The sequence below is a fragment of the Sinohyriopsis cumingii genome, chromosome 15 (assembly GCF_028554795.1).
Source record: "Sinohyriopsis cumingii isolate HCF-2022 chromosome 15, ASM2855479v2, whole genome shotgun sequence".
In the NCBI taxonomy this organism is placed as follows: domain Eukaryota; kingdom Metazoa; phylum Mollusca; class Bivalvia; order Unionida; family Unionidae; genus Sinohyriopsis; species Sinohyriopsis cumingii.
The window spans coordinates 76,127,182-76,143,708 of NC_142975.1; the positions used below are offsets into that span (position 1 = coordinate 76,127,182).

At 33.8% G+C, this 16,527-nt stretch overlaps 1 protein-coding gene across 2 annotated transcripts; it reads right to left on the minus strand.

The window, feature by feature from the left end:
• Positions 1 to 1,078: 1,078 nt before the first annotated feature.
• Positions 1,079 to 4,940, minus strand: LOC149782098 (uncharacterized). 2 transcript variants are annotated; one of them, XR_016414555.1, is made up of 2 exons: positions 4,614 to 4,940; positions 1,079 to 2,581 (listed from the first exon to the last, which is right to left on the minus strand). XR_016414555.1 is itself a non-coding variant. In XM_089934823.1 (2 exons), the coding sequence occupies exons 1-2, from the start codon at positions 4,732 to 4,734 to the stop codon at positions 2,279 to 2,281; spliced, it is 360 nt and encodes a 119-aa protein (XP_089790949.1). In that variant the 5' UTR covers positions 4,735 to 4,940; the 3' UTR covers positions 1,079 to 2,278. The 2 variants fall into 2 exon arrangements, 1 of the variants encoding a protein (XP_089790949.1); XM_089934823.1 differs by having other exon boundaries at positions 1,079 to 2,517.
• Positions 4,941 to 16,527: the final 11,587 nt, after the last annotated feature.

Consider the following 16,527-nt stretch of genomic DNA (forward strand, 5'->3'; position numbering starts at 1 on the left):
GTACCGACTTGATGGGAGGCACGCCTTTCATCCTCCCGTGAACAGAATTCATGCTAATCTTATAAAAGATGGGTAGTCTACTGAATAAACAGTTTCAAAAAATAATTCCAGGTGGAAACAAAGTCAAAATTGTAACAAAGTACAGAAAGCGTTGAATTTACACTTCAATGTGAATCACAAGCTCAGAGATTAATTTCTGATGGCGGTACACAATAAAAACAAAAATACTCGTTTAGGAACTTAATTATATTCATCCTTAGAACAGCCCGAGTCTAATTCAACATATGTATGTACAGTAATTGACTGATTGTTTAATTGTTCGGAGGCGCTGGAGGTGGTTAACGCTAGTGCTAGGATTTTATTTCGACCATGATAGTCTGTTTCCTTTATTACAATATACGATTGCTTCAAGTAAACTGCCACATAGTGTAAGAACGAAAAATCAAAAATAGCACTATTTCATGTTTAATACCTCGCAAAAGTACACTACTAAGCAGACGTAGATACACAGGAACGTGGACAATGCGTTTATTGAAAAGTTCATCAGATTTCCAAACATCATGTAGTCATACATTTAAACATATACCCTCTCATAGCCAAAGATACATCCGGAATTTATAGCAGGTTTTTTGAGGTCACTGTACAGAAGATCCAGACCTGATAATTGTCTTGGATAAATCTTAAGTTTGGATATGTACATTTCATCATCATTTAGACTTCGACCTGGAACTAAATTTAAACCCAAATTGTTCTTGATTACGAAGCGTGAATATGAGTTAAAGTCAAATGACGTTCTGGTCAAGATTTTCCGACAATGATGACAATGTAGCAAGAAAAGCTCAACTGTTGAAATATACTTTTAAATATTCCAGGGTATATGGTGGAATGAGGGACAAAACATTTTTGCAAGTAAAATACGTCATGCCAAATATGGATATGGGCATAACTTGGGCCCATATATCACTTCGACCTAAAATTAAATTATATTTCCTTTCTCCGGGTTTCGATGAGGGCGAATCTTTTAAGAATTCAGAACCTTCTACAAAGAAATGTGGACAAAACATTTCAAGACCCACTGTTTATTTTTGCCAGTTTTCAAACCAAGATACATAATTATTATTCTGAAAATAAGGTATTAATTCATATAACGGATATAAATGTTGTTTATTTCTTTTCTTTTCTAGAACTCAAAGAAAGAATATTTTGTTCGTTGAGTTACCAGGACGCTGATTTTATTTATACAAAGTATCTTAGGCATAGCCACAAACAATCAAATGGCCTGTAGCTTATTGACATTAGCTCCTAATTGTACGAACTCTAGCGAATGTGTGTTTCAGTGTTCTGCATGTGTGTGTGTGTGTGTGTGTGTGTGTGTGTGTGTGTGTGTGTGTGTGTGTGTGTGTGTGTGATTCCTGAGGTGTATTCAATGTTTACATAAATCAGTACTTTTCATTTCCCAGCCAATGGACAATATAATTAATTGATCTTATTCCTCTGACATATGTAACATTTCAAGTTGGTACACGTTGATCCATATAGGAAGAAGCTTCTGCTAACATCCAGCATACCACACTCATTAGCAGCATTGACATGAGTTCTAGTCAGGAATTTAAATTACTAGGACTTGTATCAGATCTAATTCTTAGATTCTTTTGGGTTTAATTCGTAATACCGTAAGTTCTTTTTTCTCATTTTCAATTTGTATGCTAGGAAAATAAATAATTTCTTAAATTTGTCAAAGATGGTTGTCTTTCTTTTTCTTATTTTAAGAGCATAGACTCATAACAATAGAAAAAACTCATCAGATTGCCAAACATCATGTAATCATAGTTAAACGTACCCTCTCGTAGCCGAGATAAATCCGCAATTTACAACAGGTTGTTTCAGTTCGCTGTACAGAAGATCAAGAGCTGATAATTGTCTTGGATAAATCTTACGTTTGGATATATACAGTTCATTATTATATATACTTCTACCTGAAACTAAATTTAATCCCAAGCTGGTAATGATCAAGAGGTGTGGAAATGAGTTGAAGTCAAGTGACTTTCAACTCAGGATTTTCCGACAATAGTGACGATGTAGCAGGACAGACTCAACTGTTGATATGGACTTTTAAATGTTTCTAATTTTACGAACTCTGTGTGTGTGTGTGTGTGTGTGTGTGTGTGTGTGTGTGTGTGTGTGTGTGTGTGTGTGTGATTCCTCATGTTTATACGATGTTCATAAGATGTTTACATAAATTAGTACTTTTCATTTCCCAGCCGATGGACATTTTTAACTAATTGATCTTATTCCTCTGACATATGTAACATTTCAAGTTGGTGCACGTTGATCCATAAAGGAAGAAACTTTTGGTAACATCCAGGATGCCACACTCATTAGCAGCATTGTCATCAAAATTCCCGCCAGTCTGGAAAAAGAGTCCACCCAGAGTTGAGATTGGCTTGCTGTTCAAACTTGACCAAACACCGGAAGCTGCCTCTGTGGCTCCCACCCAGAAATCGCAGGGACCAGCACCTGCAAGAAGTTATGGTTTTTCTCAGCATTATTCTACTTGACCCATCTTCAACTAGTCTTTGACCTGGACAAAAACCACTATATAATATGTAAATTATGTTTACAAAATGAATGCCAATATCTAATGTGTCGTGATGCATTATGTTAAAGGAGAATTAATTGGATTAGATCTTGGATCTGCCAGGTTAAATATCACAATACAAGTCTTAAGTACATATCTGAGAGTTATGTGATGCTGTATATTGTAAGCATGTTCTCACCAACAGACACGACACCCATTGAGTCTACTTACCGCACACAAATTTAGTCTACTTAGAGCACACCCAACACAATCGTAGTCTACTTACAACACACAACATCCATTTAGTCTACTTACAGCACACACAAAACATTTTAATCTACTAACAGCAGACACATTTAGTATACTTACAGTACACACAACACACATTTAGTCTACTTTACATCACACCCATTTAGTCTACTTACAGCACACACAATACACATTTAGTATACTTACAGCACACCGCACACATATTTAGTCTGCTTGCAGAAGACACAACATATGTGTAGACTATTTACAGCAAACTCAACGCATCTTTTGTCTACTTACAGCAGACACATTTAGTATACTTACAGTACACACAACACACATTTAGTATATTTACAGCATACACATTTAATCTACTTGCAGCGCACTCATTTAGTCTACTACAACACACACAACACGTATTTAGTCCACTTACAGTACAAAAAATGCAGATTTAGTCTTCCTATAAAATCGTATTTAATCTATTTACATCACGCACATTTAGTCTATTTACAGCACACACATTCAGTCTGTTAACATCAAAAACAACATATATTTAGTCTACTTACAGCACACACATTTAGTCTTATTACAGTAGATACATTTGGTCTACTTACCGTACACACATGTATCTACTTAAAGGACACATATTAATCTAATTAAAGCGCACACAACACCCATGTAGTCTATTTACAGTACACACAACATCCATTTAGTCAACTTTCAACACACACAACGCGCATATACTATACTTACGACAGCAGCGGTGGCTAAAGTGGCTAGAGCGTCTGCCTCGGATGCGGGAGATTGCGGGTTCAAACCCCGACCGACTCATACCAAAGACTGATAAAAATGATACTAACAGCTGCATTAACAGGTTAGTGTGTGTTAGAACTGGTCGGCCTCGTGTAAGGATAATGTGACTGGATGGGACATGATGCTACATGTCTGTGGCATGATGCCTCAGTGCTATACGTCACTATAAACTGCCACACTACCACACTACAGACATCGTAGCGATATGACCGAATATTTTTTAAGCTACGTTAAAAAATCCAAATCATGCACATACTCTACTTACAACACACATATTTATTATACTTGCAAAATACAAAACACATATATAGTCTACATACAACACACACAACACACGTATAGTCTACATACAGCATGTACATTTAGTATACTTACAGTACGCGCATTTAGTCTATTTACAGCATGCACATTTAGTCTGTTTACGGCTGACACAATAAAAATAAAGTCTATTGACAGCACATACGTTTACTCGACTTAAAACAGACACAACACACTTTTTGTCTATTTACAGCACACACATTTAGTTTATGCAATATACATATGATCTACTTATAGCAAATGCATTTAGTCAACTTGAGACAAACATTTAGTCTACCTACAACATTCATTTAGTCAACTTAAAAAATACATTTAGTCTACATACAGTATACATTTAGTCAACGTGTAGCGCATATTTAGTGTGCATACAGTATACACTTAGTCAACGTTTAGCAAAGAAATTTAGTTATCTTGAGAAATACATTTAGTCTACGTACAAAATTCATTTAGTCCACTTACGTAATACATGTAGTGTATATACATTATGCATTAGTCAACTTACAGCTAACATTTAGTCTACATACATTATAAACGTAGTCAACTTTTAGCAAACAAATTTAGTCAACTTGAGACATACATTTAATCTTTATACAAGATAAATTTAATATACTTAGGCATACATGTAGTCTGCCACAAAACATTTTTGTCTACTTACAGCACATGTTTAGTCTACAAAAGGCACACACATTTAATCCACTCACATGAGAATTATAGTTAGTCTCCTTAATAGTTAAACTTCCTAAATCATACATTAAGTGAACTTTCGGCACCATCATTGTGTCTTCGTACAGTATGCACTTGGTTTACTACGGAATACATTAAATCCATTATCAGATTCAAGAAACTAAATGGTAAGTTGAAACAATGGAAGTGCCATGTACATGCGTACAGCAAACAAGGTGTTAGTTCTTTCATTGGCTCAAACATTGTGTTGAGGTTAGGCGAACCAGGAACAAACTAGCTTTAACGGATGAATCGAACAGCACATTTATTATGCTTCTGTGTCTACGTAATAAGGCAAACCATATGCTTGTCCCATGACTTCAGTGCTTACATCACTACGTGAATCGTATAACTGTTCCATTGCTTTTATATTTACATCATTACATGAACCACATGAATGTCCCATGTCGTCCGTAATTACATCATGACGCAAATCATATGAATGTCCCACGACTTCTGAATTTACATCGTTACGTGAATCGCATAAATGCAACATGACTGTTGTATTTACATATTTACATACCATACTACAAAGGGCATATTAGTATCTCATGACTTCTGTTTTCAGAATTACATAATTACATACAACACTACACATGTAGTACCAATATCAGGTGACTTCTGTTTTACAGAATGACACAGATCATAAGAATGGCTAATGGTTTCAGTGAGCATGAAGTATGTCTCAATGATTACAAAATATTATAAGATTTTAATATGATAGAATAAAACATATTTAGGAATATAAACGCTGTTTTGTGCATACGTCGTTTAGAATTTAAGAACATACTATATATCTTGACTGTATTAACTAAATATGTTATCATGTCTACAATGTCCACTGTATGATACAGCATGCATAAATTAAGGGCCACTTTAAATTTAAATACTTTGCAGTATAGTGTAGCTAACCTTGACACATTCAAATAATTGTGGATATCGGCGAAGCAGATTTAGGAAAACGCTTATCATTTAAACGATAATACATATTTTCTGACCAGGTTCCTACTTTCACAGACAGTGGATAGATAGATAGATTGATAGATATTACCTTTATTTGATTCGGCAAATGCTCGAACCATGTCAAACGTTACTAGATCAAGTCCTTGCATCTGCGAACGATTTTCCAGTGGTGAAGGCTCGGATGCAAGTACTTGATTCCGGAGAAGCAGATATGTAGTTAGCAGGACATTCTGTGACGAAATCAATTTTATGATAGAATTACAATGATATTGGAATATATATATATATATATATATATATATATATATATATATATATATATATATATATATATATATATATATACGCACGTAGTATAAACTGTTTTTAATACTCCGAATATCAAGACCTATAGATGATGGATGTTATCAAAGAGTGGCTCTGCTTCACCTCTTTCGGTTTTTCTCATGGTCTTGTAATTGGATTTAATATGCATTTTAAGAAGTTCTCTATCTATCAAGATTAAGTCGAGCGGTATGTTTCAATCTACGGTGGAAGTGGGATAGAGTGGACGTAGGAGAAGGCAAAGGGGTATAGTGACCATGACTTCTGGATTCCTAATGTATAAGCCTACTGTATATCATCAATGTTCAGTAAAAACATGCCCATTTTTCTTCTTATGCACACAGTTGAACTTTTGTAATCAAATCGTAATATTTGATGAATATATCTTTAAGAAAGCCAGAATTATTGCTTAAAAACCATTTTGCATTCACGCGTCACATAACCTTTTGATGTTTTATTTGAAAGCCTAAATATTAATAGGTTCCATTCTATATTGCAAAACAATCCACGGTTAAGGTCTCTTGAAAGTATATGAAGCAAAATTGAAGTTATTGCAGTGAAAAATAAAATATCAGCAAGGCGCAAGACAGGATTATGACGGATATAAAAATAACATAACAGTCTTCAATACAGCGATCAGATAAGAATGATAGAAGTAAAAGAAAATGATTAGCAAAGAGAATTTCAATCAAAACTTTTTGTGACATTATGCCATCAAACTGACAGGTTATTATAAGACACGATACGTTATTGATACTGTTTAATTGTTGACAGATTCGAAATTGTTTTATTTTCCACTATTATTTTAGATGTTTCTTTTGTCTTTATTTCATAGCATATGCATATTCATTCAAGTAAAATAAACATAACAGCTGTTTCAACTTGAATGTTGTTTCATTTCTTGCAGCAACAGGTACAATAATAAAACAGGTTTTCCTTAGATGAAGCAAGCGTTACGGTGTACAACCAAAATCATTTTGCTACGTTGCTAAGCAAACAGCTTTAATTATTGTACGACACCCAGTTCTATACTTTATCACATTGTTACTATGTTATTAACGTTATTATACACGCATCACACTTTGTACATGTGTGGCATGTGCGATAGCACGTCATGACGTCACATCTTACCACATAACTTTACGCAAGCACGTGATGACCGAGATATCTGAATATATTTCCAAGTCGTTTCTCTGCACTCATCTGTGGTTCAGCAAAATATATCAGTAATTTTCTTCATGCGACCAACGTAGTTTTACAATTGCTCTCTTTATTATTTATACTTATGAAATTCGTTGAATAATGTCAATACTTTGGTCTACGATGCAACAAATAAAAAGTATCCGACTTTGTTCATAGATTTCATTTGCACTAAACGCACATATAACATCCACTGTACAGTGGAGAAACGTCTGATTTATTTATTTTGAAATCTAGTTGTGCAATCGTCTCAGTGACAGAAACAAAACAAGAAGATATAAGAAAGAGAGTTTATATATATATATATATATATATATATATATATATATATATGCATGCATGCATGCATGTATGTATGTATGTATTTACATACGTACGTATGGACATACGTATGTATGTATGTATGTGTGTATGTATGTATGTATGTATGTATGTATGTATCAAAATCACTAAAGAACGTGTGATGCATTTTTTAAATGCGCTAGTGTAACTGTCTCGAAGACAGAAATACGACAAAAAGACTTATGAAAGAGAGTTGAAATATATATATATGTATGGCTGCAAAGCACTTAGATGAAATTTAAACAGCAGAGCAAAGGGGAACATGAGTTAAAGAACTTATGAGGAGGTCTCCTGGAGATCGCAGCTATGAAAACAAGAAGGATGAGGAGACCTGAAATAAAACGCAAGACAATGATGCGTATATATATAATTATAAAATTTCATAAGAAATATAGCACCTGAGTAAACTGTGTTAAAAGTGCAACGTGTTATAAATTGATTGAGGTTGACCGAAGTAAAAAAATAATGCACATAAACGTGGTCTTTAGAATCAGGATAAACTATCACGTTTCCCAAATTACAAGTTTCAAGATAAAGCACCAATCCATCAACTGACTTATAGAGTTATCTTATTTCACAGCTGATGTCGTGTTTTAATATTCAGAATCTAACCAATATATGATATATCAAACCACCCACCCATATATATATATATATATATATATATATATATATATATATATATATATATATATATATATATAGTCTTGATGTATCACGATGATATAATCCAAATTGTCCTTGAATGAATTCACAATAATTCAAAAATAGTGATTTAGTCCCAAATCAATGAGTACTTTTTAACTTCAATGAATAATTTAAGTAAATAAATAATGTATATCCTGTCATCTGAATACAACTAAAATACGGATTCCTTTAGACAGATGTTACGATTAGGAATGTGTTATTTTGAAGGAAACAATGTTAATATACAAAAACCAAAGACACAATAACAGAACCAGGATGATTTTCATTCTCCTTTTAAATCTGTGAAGAACTCGCTTCTAGCACATCCTTAACTTCTATTGAAAAATTCTGGACTTTGAACTCAGTATCTATAAACAACCTATTTATAACTTGCAAACAAGACAAGAAAGATACGAGTAGTCAGGAAGGCCTCTATCTCAATTATTGACGATGGTCCGCTACACAATATAGATATACATAACAATATATGCTTTATAATATATGTAATTTAAAAGAGATTAGTCTGTTAGATATATGATAACTAACAAAGGAGATGATACTCTAACAACAGCATGGCCGAACAAGGTCAAATGCGATGGCTAATCATTTTGACTCTAATTCAAACCAGTCTCAGTTTATAATCTAAAGATCCAAGTGCATATTTAAGTATGAGATTACATTAATTAGAGAGTTTAAAGAAGATCTAGAAATAATGTTATGATGACAGAATAGAATCGTTAATACAGCCCTTGTTGGAATACAGGTCATCAAAAAGGTTCACACACCTGGATAGAAACAAACTGGGTAATCTGAGAAAGCTGGAGAAGGGAATAACTGGTGGAAAACGGTTAAAAATAATCAAAAACATCGGCATATCAATGAGTAGCCGATAATTACAAAGAACAAACAAGCTAAAATAGGACCATATAATACATTAGATTGACTAGAGGTAAGAACACCCAACAACAATACAAAATACTTATAATTACCTCTAGGAAAGATCACAGGGCACATATACATATCTACAGACATGCAGACATGTACAGATGAAATATCAGTTTGGTATTGTCGTACGTACGAATTATTTTTTTAAAATTCTTCTCTATTATCATTGCTTCGTTCTTTAATATTTTAAATTGTATTTCCACAGATGTGCTTATAGTTCATCCGCGTTCGTGTCTGAGCTCTATTGGAGTTGACTCTGTTTATTTTACTTGTTAATGTCAATGATTGATAAGGAATATCTCCCAAATTATCCTCATTTCATGTCGGACGCAATAAACATGGTTTAGAAAGGGGGGGGGGTAAAATCTGGAGAAGACTTTGGGTAGTAGAGTCTTGAGTCGTAGAAACATACCAAAAATACCACTAAACCCTCCAAATCCTCCAGGGAAACCATATTGCTGTGAAAACACTCCGCCGATGAGAGCAGACAGTGTCATACATAGACATCCGACTTGTAAAAGCTTCATTATGCACCTGGAAGAGACAAGAAACGAAAGTTATTGGGAACAGGTGGACTCAGGTCATAATTAATATATCTGGATCAACACACTGGAAAGTTCAATATTGAATCAGTAACTTCGGGTAGTATACACAGACATTATATGTGACGTGAGTCCACGTATATAAATCACAGTACTAATTATACAAAGTTTCGGAACCAGTCTAGAAATAGGCCCACGTTACACAGGGATATATACTGGTTTTGACAATTCTGAATGGTTGATACTGATACGTAAAATTGCAGTAAACTTATTTACAAAGCTGATCATTTCATTAATTGAAATGAGACTGAGAAACATTGTACTCATGCAATGTCAGAATTTTACTAGCTTGGTTTAGGAAACCCCAGTAATCAAAGCCACAGTTGATTCCATAGGTTCGGTAAGGGTGATATAAGTTTGAAGCAAACTTACGTTTAAAAATACCAAGTCTCATGTGATTTTCCTGACACATAAGCAGTGATTGTTTTGGAGTATTTTAGAAATTGAAATATAGTGAATTTTGAATAATATGGTATTTCCATAGTTTTATTGTAGGAATTCAGTCATTCTGTGTGTCTTATAGGACTCGCGTTACTAAAGATACCAACATGTTAAAACTAGTTCAGAAGTGGAAAAAGAGGACTTACCAGTTTTGGACCTGTTATTTGATTGGCAATCGACAGTAAGACAGAAAGTAATGTTTGCAAACTTGTAGCTCTTATTAAATGCAGTGAGAGTTTTAAAAAGGTATGTCCTTGACTCAGCCAAGTTGTGTTTCACTATCCTGGATGAACCTTAACAATGAATGGAACTGTTTAATCCGTATGTGCTAATACGTTTCAATCATGTAGATTTCAAAAATGACGAGCCTGTCTTTTCACTCTGTACTAACCAGAATAGCTATCGATTGTCATTCTTCATATATCCCAACTTCACCATGTACATATAGCTTATCAGTCTTGTGATATCTATATGTCACCATAGTTTTATTCTTTATCATTCTTGTTTTATCTTTACTCTGTCATATACACCTTCATTCTTGTTACATATTTACTTTGCCAGATTCATTATCAATCGCTATTATTAAATATACTGTATAATAAACTTAATGAATTTGTTATTTCGACGTGCATCTCATTCAATAGCTTTATTAGATTTAGTATATTGCTTATTTTATTATTGGAATCAGTGTTGGGAGGATGTTTCTCAAACCGAATAATTAGTCGATTATAAGAAGCATGCGTCATAATGGAGTATTTTTGGGTGTTTATGGTGGGATGGATTAGTTTTCTAAAATGACCTCTACTTAATTTCTTAATATAAAAAAATTACCGAGATATTCTCACGTATAAGTAATTAATCATTGTGATAAGAATTATTAATTAGACGTTTGGGCCCTGTATTCTCACACATGTCGGTAGTTTGATTAGAGGAACATTATTTGTGGTTTTAGTTCGTATAAGAACCCTTCATATGAAAACGACTGAAAATATCATCATCAAGCCACCCTCTCCTAGGTGTTCGACATCGTTTGTTTCGCTTGTTCGAGGTATGTTGTTAGACCTCTGGCGTGTTCCAATGCTTCATCATTCGGATTGCTCGACAGCTATCCACAATAATTTAACATTCTTGTTGTATCATTACTCTGTCACATGGATGTTGATTTACCGGATAGTAACATTTTGTATATTCTTAGTGGTGGACATTACGCTTCATTGTTGCCTAAACATTGAATTTTATATTTATCTGCCGTATAGATAATATAGAAATTACGTTAGTATCATTTATAACTGACTGGTTTTACTGAATTTAATTTTTGTGTTGAAATGGGTGTGCGTTTGTTTGCGGAAAGCATTTCCTTCTTTTTAGTTGACATGAATCATGATCTTTGAAAATTAAGACGCGTTGCACATGACTGAGGATATACAGTAAACATATAATAATGGAGGCTAGTAAAACGAAATTATCGATGTTACTTTTACAAGAGGATCGTCCATGAAATATTGATGTAATACAGTATTATAGCAATTATTCAATCTAATAGTAACTTGTACAGTACATTACTAAGTAACATGGATTACAGCTATTACGAGTTCCAAAACAATTTAAGCATATCATTGCAAATAGAACTTGTGTTATTAGTATATGCAAGGATCTGTATAAGTTTAACTTTCAAGACTGAACTATTGTAAATCAGTTATGTCTGGTTCATCTCAATATCTACTTCAGAAACTTCAAAACGTTTAAAACACAGCTGCTCGGATCATACTTAGAGTACCACGATCAAAGCAAACCTTCCCATTGCTCGGTACCCTATACTAGATATCCATTCGATCCAGAATCAAACACAAAATTTGTTCTCTGTGCTACGTTTCACTGACGGATTCCAGTACAACATACCTATCCGACCTCACCTATGTATACACACCAACAAGATACTTACGCTCCTCTTCTGACAATCGTATACTAATTAATCCCACTACGAAAACGGAGTCATATGGACAACGTTCTTCTGCAAACCAGGGCCCAGCAACGTAAAATGAATTGTCCACTGAACTCAAACACAAAGACACAGTTATCACATTGAAGAATGATTTTAAAACTCACTTATTTCGACTGCAAGAACAATATTAAAGACCTAATAATGTTTCCTTTAGCTGAATTAACAATTAGTCTTGAAAATTAACGATCTGCTTAGGACAATATAAACTGGATTCACTTGACAAAGATTTAAATATTCATGAATATAGATTCTAAGTTAGCTAATGATCAAATGTATCATTGTTTATTATTATTATTATGTGTCTTTCCTGTTCATGTTGTATTTGTTAAATTTTAAAGAAAGACCAACTTACGTTTATACCAAGAGGAGCCAGCACATCCACCGAATTGCAATGTTTGCTTTCGAACAAAATCCTTATATAGGCATCAACATATCAGGACTGTGCATAATTATTGAGTTGCCGTATAGTTTAATATTCACGTTGACCATAGCAAAATCAAACATCCGCCATGCGAGACCTTCAATAAGATTTAACATTATAACACTGTATTTTCTGTAAGACACCACTAGCATGAAATAGTATTAACTACTTAAGTGTTTTGGTGGGATTCATTTCGTTTTTTTGGAGGGATTTTGGAAGTAAAGCAAAAAACAGATGCACGCACACTTGCATATATACGACAGTAGTTGAGACGGTAAAGATATTTCAAGGTTTGTTAACAGGAAAGGTCAATAGTTGAATTGTACGCGGACACTATTTAAAATAAAATTATCATACTATTCATCAAGTTGACATTTTAAACGTTAGAAGGAGTCCAGTATGAAATAAACATTCTTCAGGAAAATCTAAATGTGTTCAAAAGCACTTGCATTGGTGGCAAAACGTACTTGTTGACTTTTTCGTTACACGCATTGCTGCTGAGGATATTTGGACATTGAATTGTTATATGTCTGAATCTGAAACACAGAAGCATGGCGACATAGGCTATATCTCGCTTCTACACAGGGACAGAGAGTCAACTCGTATTCTATGCCAAATTCAAGCTTGCTCTTTTTCGTCCATACATGAAGCAGGCATTTCAAGTAGAATGCAAATTTCTAAAATTGTTTATTTAACTTTCATTCAATTGTTTTTTATTTTTTATTTTACAAATCTTGATGTCCATATCACCAATGCCCGAAGCCTGTATCATTTGCTCATAGCACATCATTTCAACCAAATTACCGTGCCATCTAACCTAAATTACTCTCTACAACTAATCCTGTGACGCAGTCACTGCTATCTCTATATTAGCATATGCGAATAGATGGCGGATCCGCATAAGCTATAACAACTAAAGTATGTTTCGTCTCTATTTCTGTTTGGTAGACTGCTATTAAATTTGGAATATTCAAGACATGTGGTTATTTAATAAAATCTGTCATATGGTATAATGATTTTCATCCATAATTTTAATGACATAATTTGAAATCCATCATGTAATCAATTACGTAATGAAAATAAAAGCAAAGAAAAACAAAACATTTTATAACCGGTTAGTTAGAGATCCCAGGGTTTATGCGAGTGGTATAAACTGCTCGCCTTTACCGATCACTACCGGCTGTCCATTTGTGGCCTTGATATTTATATATTATTTGTGACACAAGTATTGTATTATAAATCCATTCATAAATTTCAAAATATTTTGCATCAAAATTGAGTTTACTAACCGTGCAAGGTACATGATATGTTAGGCCCAAAAACTGTATACTATGAGATTAAAACATATTGTGTATATGCCAAAAATAAAACCTTCAAGGGACGGGTCAACGTTTCTTTTTCTTTAAACACGACATAAGAAAAAGAAATGTAAATAATTGATATTTATTTGAGCTTATATCGTCAGTATGAGCATGTATTTGCTGTTAGATTGAATATGGATTGACGTTTAGTATAAACACAGACACAATGATATTTCTTCTAGTATGAACATGGATACATCACATATACGTTAGGCTAAGTTAATTCGTGTATTCAATACTTTCACAAGATGGTTAAGAGCTACAATTCAGTCAGGTGTTTCTGAAAGTTCCAGATTTCCGCAGTAAACATATTTCACAGTGTATGAAGTTCTTCTGGATACACTTAGGCATTTTGCCCTTAGTAATTTGTCGGTAACATCCCTATTCTGGTATATCCTTCATCTTTGTAAAGGAAGTAAAGGAATTCAGTTTGGTGCATTGGATTAAATAGTCTTATTAACATAGGTATTTCAAAACAAGCCATATATCATACATTTTTTTAACTTTACTCTTTATTCTTCTATCTTAGTGCACTCACTGACAGCCGTGAAGGAAGGGAATTATTTGTATCCAGTTCTATGATCATTACCATTTTTACGTTTGGAAACGAATATGCTTCAAGGAATGTAAGAGAAACACGTGTATAAAGTGATGAAAAGAGAAGGCCAAGGTTGAAGAATATAATGGTGTTGAGAAAGATAATCTTGATCATGACAATGAACATAACATGCATTCGTGTATTGTAGGTGCAATCACCTCCCACCTTAAGTAGCAGTCACCATTGATGATGAGCAATGCTAGGAGATAAGGCTAGTCATACCTCCTTGACTTCAATCAACCCAAAGCAAAATTAAATTCCATGAAGCTATAATTGATTTACTATTCGGGTTCCTAATTGAATGTATTCAATTTTCTTTCATTCATGCTTAATTTATTTATTTATTTGTTGTGCAAAGTGGATATTTTTACAAGATCGTTTTGCGCCAACGCTATTTAAAATGGTGAAAAATTGCATAGGTTGGAATGATTTTGTTGTGCTCGACTATGTTAAATTACCCATCTAAACATAGAAAACAACTACATGGCACAGTGTACGAAACAGCCCACTGTCGCTACATGATTAAATGAAATAGAAGAACTAAACATTCTGTAAGACATGTGGTCGCAAATGTATCAGAATAATTACTTTAAATTAAATACATTTATAACCTTGAAAAGTTTCAAAATTGTGCTAAATACTTTATTATAGACTAATACTTTCAACAATGTACAGGACAGATTCAGTTTGTTTGCTGTTCTTCTGTACGACCCTTTTGTCCCCAAAAGGTTCGGAAATATATCGAAACCAGCAACGAAGAATGAAGATCATAACAACTTTGCGTACTTGTGTTACATAAACAATTAGCTAAAATATTGTAAGGCTGATTTTGTTTTGTGTTATTTTCAATTTAGAAGAAATCGAGCAATCATATTTATAGCAAGGTCGATGTAAATAAGTTTCCTCCTTGAATACGACAGCACAATAACAACTAAGATACAAATGAAATAATTAAAGGAAAGAAATTAATTTTTTACAGTTTTATAGTCAATTGATATATCCCTTTGAAGAAGTCATTTAAAGTAGTGAATCTCCACAATTGTATCCCCACAGGAAAAGGGATATTATCATATTTAAACTGCAGAAAATTATCAATTTTGAGACCAGTTATGGGAGCGGAGGGATTGTCTTTATGTACAATGAATGGTATCAGTTAAATATATTTCTTCCAAGTAGGATTTAAACTTGTGATTTCAGAAAAGTATAACAAGGTCCCGTTGCAACAAGTCCGTACTCGATATAATCATGCGCATATCTTCCCACCTTTCACCTCCAAGCTAACTTGTGTCGTATAGTAAATATATTTGTCATTCAGCTACCATTCACAGGCCGTCAAATCCACATCCAGGGTTTCACCCGCCTATACAACCTGAAAACAATCCGAAATGTATCACGTAGGTCATATGCTCTGGAGCCCTAAGTCACTCTGCCAACGACCACCACCAAACGAGCATGAGCCGCGAATATCGATAATGTATTGCCTAGATCCATTCACTGGAGCCACAATCCACTCAACCACGTGCTCATTCCCATTTTCCACCTATAAACAATAAAGGAGAAAGATCGAAGGAAAGGATGCCGTTTGATTGAGAAACTTCTTCGCTAGGCAAGCGAAATTGAACACTCAGCAATATGTATACGCCCTTTGCACATCTCTTTATAAATGCAAAGAATGTTCATGAAATTAGAGTTATCAATTGACAACTATGCACCAAAAGAGAGAAATGTGCGTATTTCTGAATAAATATTTACTGATACGGTAGTCAGATGCTGATGATGGGCACTGTTTATTTAAAGTAAATCTCTTCAAAAATATAAACTTAACGAATAAAATAAAGGACTTCAAAGTCCATAAATAACGAGATTTATGTTACAAAAAATTATATTGTTCAGGCATTTGTTTGCTTGTAGTAGATAAATAATGAGAGATCTGGAAGAATACAATTAAATTCAAACGTGT